The 4,293-nt window shown below is 33.1% G+C and overlaps 1 protein-coding gene across 1 annotated transcript; it reads right to left on the bottom strand.

The window, feature by feature from the left end:
- On the bottom strand, positions 1-3,995 carry LOAG_06595 (hypothetical protein; the record flags this gene model as incomplete). Its single annotated transcript, XM_003142131.2, has 12 exons — positions 1-401; positions 515-590; positions 706-834; positions 976-1,076; positions 1,196-1,364; positions 1,662-1,785; positions 1,878-1,986; positions 2,469-2,671; positions 2,839-2,960; positions 3,176-3,313; positions 3,545-3,756; positions 3,875-3,995. 12 exons carry the CDS (start codon positions 3,993-3,995, stop codon positions 235-237), a joined length of 1,671 nt encoding a protein of 556 aa, XP_003142179.1. The 3' UTR covers positions 1-234.
- Between the last annotated feature and the right edge of the window lie 298 nt (positions 3,996-4,293).

Below are 4,293 nucleotides of genomic sequence, written 5' to 3'. Positions count from 1 at the left end.
TTCTTAAAATAGTATCAAAACTTCAAAGTAAAAATAACCTATACTTATTGTTGGAAAACAAAACAATTCAAAACAGGACTTATAGCAAAACAAATCGATCTTGGGAGTAGTAAATTGATTTCAGGAATCAAAACATAGTAAGGTAAAAGGAAGGAAAAAAAACCAGGCTCATTTCAGCACGGACATGTGAAAAATAGCAAAGAATCAAAAAGAGGAAATTATGAATAATAAATTTCATGCAGTGATCCGCTGAGAAACATCATGTTGAGTATTCGTGGTTGACAGAGGTTGCGTTGGCACTGATTGCAGAGGTGGTCGAATTGGTGCTACACGATAAAGAGGCGAATTTTCCAGTTTTTGGCGCAAAATACCCGTTAAAATTATTTCCACATTGTGTACTGCTGTAGAAAAGTCTTCATTTCTTTAAGGAAAAGTTTCGAAGTTTTTTCGAAATAAAAAAATCGAAATTTTAAACAAGTGATTTATAAATCATAAAAAACTAAATGAAACGTACGCATTCCACAATCGGTTAAATACTGCAACAGATGTACATCACTGTCATTGCCAATTAGCAACAGCAATGACTCGGTCTAAAAACCTGTGAATTACAAGTAAAAACTGGAAAATTGAACTTCAATAATCACAATAACTAAGTAATATCGGTTCAGCATTAGATTTAAAATGAAAATAAAGGAATAGTATTACCTCAATGCAATGTATAACATACTGCGGTTGGGGTCTTTCTCTTAATACGGTACCCCCGGCAAGTTCAATCAATCCCAATAATTCCTCATAAGACGGTTCAACACTCGGAGTCAAGTAAAAGGTTACATTCTGGAACAAAAAATGCGGTCTAAATAATAATAATACGTATTTTCAAACAAGAAATAAAACATTCATCATAAGATTTTCTAAAACCGAAGATTAAACTAATTCAAATTTGAGTAGAATAAATGCTTCAACTACAAGACATACCTGAAAAAGCTTCCGATACCTTGCTTTCAAAACACTATATTTCAAATTATAACCAAATATTTTCTCATTTTCCTCATCGCGGGCAAAGTAATCCAGTGAATCTGTGTTTTAAATTGTAAAATGTATGAATTCCAAATATTTAATATTCTTTTGACTTGGATAAATTTTTGAACAAATAAAGCATAGTTTTACTGGCTTCTCGGAAACTTTAAGAAGTTACCTGGAATGACACGGCACCGATAGCCATCAGTAATCCAGTTCGGTCCAACAACGTTCTTGCCCAATGCTATTGCTTCCAGAAGCTTAAGTGTACGCCACAAATTAAGTACCACCAGATGTGTGCATTCCTGCACCTTTTCAGTAATCGCACCACCAAGAAAGCGTATTTTCTGAAGAAAAATTCTGTCTTAGATTTTAACTTATTAATCGAACTTGCAAAAACTTTCGAAAAAAATGTGAAATGAACATTATGGTCGCCACCTACTTCTCGCATCTATTTTCCTAAAAATTTACGATTTCTATTGTCACAAACATAAATTCTACAATAATTCTCAATTAATCCCCGAATTTACCTGAAAGTATTGGACTGACCAGTTCAGACTAGAAACCTGATTCGAAAAAAAAACTGGGACCAAAAATTAAAAATCAGACAAAATCTGATTTAACACTAGAAAATGAGAACATACTCTTCCTAATGCATCTTTTTCTTCGGGAGTGAAACCACTGAAACACACTACTGGAACTTCTTTGAGGGAACCGATTTCAGACCTTGTTTCAATTTCTTCATCGGTAGGGGGTGGAGTTGTCATGCTACAAATAGTTGTATTAACTAGCGAAATTTCTTTATGTACCTTAAATTCTGAACTTATGTCTACAAATTTAAATTCCTGCCAGAAGCTTACCGGAATCGTTTGTTTGGAAAAATGTTTTTATCATTTTCCACGTTTCGTTTAACTTCTAGAGCTCGCTGCCACTGCTCATTTGCAAATAAAATTGGTATTTTCCATGGAACTAAATAATTTGTTATCTATGATGAACATCAGTAACATCTAGTAAATAAAAAAGAAATTGTTTTCTATAGTTAGCATTGTCGAATACACATTTTTAGCTTCAGGTACTGTTAGATATCATTCACAATATGTGAACACTTAACGAGGAACCCGAGTTTATTGTAATTAATCTTTTTTTTTTTTTTTTTCTAACGGAACATTAATCCCTTACATTAACTCTTCCTTTTTTGGACAAGAATTTATGCCTATTTAACTTGCATTTCCAGACTTATTTAAACCTTATCGCACGGAGAATTTGTTTCATTAATAATACAATGACCTAAAATTCACATTCTAGGATAAAACTGATGAAACTTACAGAAAAGTCCATTCATATGCAAAAAATTCATATAAGACTCAAAATTAGAAGCAGAAGCCTAAGAAAACAGCAAATCAACTCATTTACGGATTTTAAAGAAAAATGAATTTAAGCAAAGCACAGACATAAAAATTGTTTGCATGTTTCCGAATAATGTTCCATATTATAAGGTGTCGCATTCGTATCCGAGACCATTCCCGGAATGGGACTGCAATTTTCATTGTCATTCACCGCATTCTTGATACCCAAATAAATCTCAACTAGCCACTGATATGTTACAACTGAGATGCCCATTTCGTGACATCGTTCTACTTTCTCGCCTTCAGATCTAAAAAAATAATTGATTTACTTATTTTATAATGTTGTGAAACAAGTGTTTGTATTAGGTACAAATTAGCCATATTTCTGCCCTCAAAATTTCTTGTTAAGTGAAAAAATGCAAAATGATACAACCATAATTGAAATTATAAAGTAACAAAATAGAAATCTTCATACGTTTTTGTGACCAGATAATGGTTATGACTAGTAAGATGGGGAGTATAACGGGCTCCTATGGCAGTAATCATCATTCGCACACCACATCGTTCATTTTCATTGAAACCGTTTATTGCTATTATCTAGAAAATGATATTACTGGACGAATGTTAAATTTACGAAAAAATTTAAACCAGAAAAAGAATTAATCACAAATTTAGCGAAGTTCTTGTAAAATTTTCAGAATTTTTCAATGTCCAAAATATGTCATCATGTCTGCGGTTTCCTCAAATTTTTCGTGGTTTCTGGATCCTCTTCTCGACATTTTGTTACAAATAAAACTTATTTTAATTCATACTTTGCCAACAGCTGGTCTATGATTATCGGTCCAGAAAGTTGGCAAATGAAAAACACGCCAGGGTGCTTCAAGATGTTTCTTAGTGAGAACATCGTTTAACCAATGCAGTGTTACACATCGCTTACCCCTTTTCAATGCCTGTAAAAATTCAAACTGAGGTCATGTAATACATATTGTTTCTACTGATATAGGAAATAAATAAAAAGAAGCAAAGACTTTATGAAATAGGTCAAACTGAAGTAGAATACAAAAATACAAAACTAATGAATTGTAAACTTGCAAGAAAAAAAGAGTCTATTTAAAAACCAAAACGGCATGAAATTACAAATGATTAACTGGTCAAAGTAAACTGATGCTAATTCTCATCACCTGTTGAACTAATGGATGTCGCATAGATTCGCAGATGACATGGGTTACTCGATCACTGTTCACATTATTGTAAGCTCGTACACCGAACTCGATTTCACCACCATGTAACCGAACAACGGCACCAATTTCCTGTACATCTAAACGATCCACCAACACTTTTTCATGTTCAATAACCACGAAAAAACAACCGACAAGGCACATATCCGATTGCACTGTAATTTTTCATCATTGAAATAAATAATTTCATTCATATGTCTAACCGCAGAAAAAGAATTCACTAAACTTCCAATCTGCGACCTAAAATTGATCAAACCACACTAAAAGTGGTACCACTTCCTGCAACATTTGGGTCATGTCCGTAGAAAGGCGTTGTTTGCTGCACCATACGGATAAGAGGAGAACTCACAGCAGGATTACCATTTGGTTGCATATCCACTGGAACGGAGCACATAATAATGTCCATTAAAAACTAGATAAATGTATTTGCAAAAAAGAAAAGATTCGAAACTCCAGGGAAAATCAATTTAGTTCTTTAAAAAGATTTTGGAAACATTAGACATCCCGTAAAATTTGAAATGAACAAATTCTGAACCAAATGGAGAAGGAATAGTTCCGAAAAAATCTAAATCAGTTGGAAAAATCCAAACAGCATTCAATTATTTAAAAACCAACATAAAGTCCATAGAAAGTGCAAAGGGAATGGATGATAAAATTCGTTGGAAATTAACTTACTATTTGAAATACTCCGT

The sequence above is a fragment of the Loa loa genome, assembly GCF_000183805.2.
Source record: "Loa loa unplaced genomic scaffold supercont3.1, whole genome shotgun sequence".
Lineage (NCBI taxonomy): Eukaryota > Metazoa > Nematoda > Chromadorea > Rhabditida > Onchocercidae > Loa > Loa loa.
The sequence above is the reverse complement of the archived record's forward strand: the minus strand, read 5'-3'. Positions and strand labels throughout refer to the sequence as shown.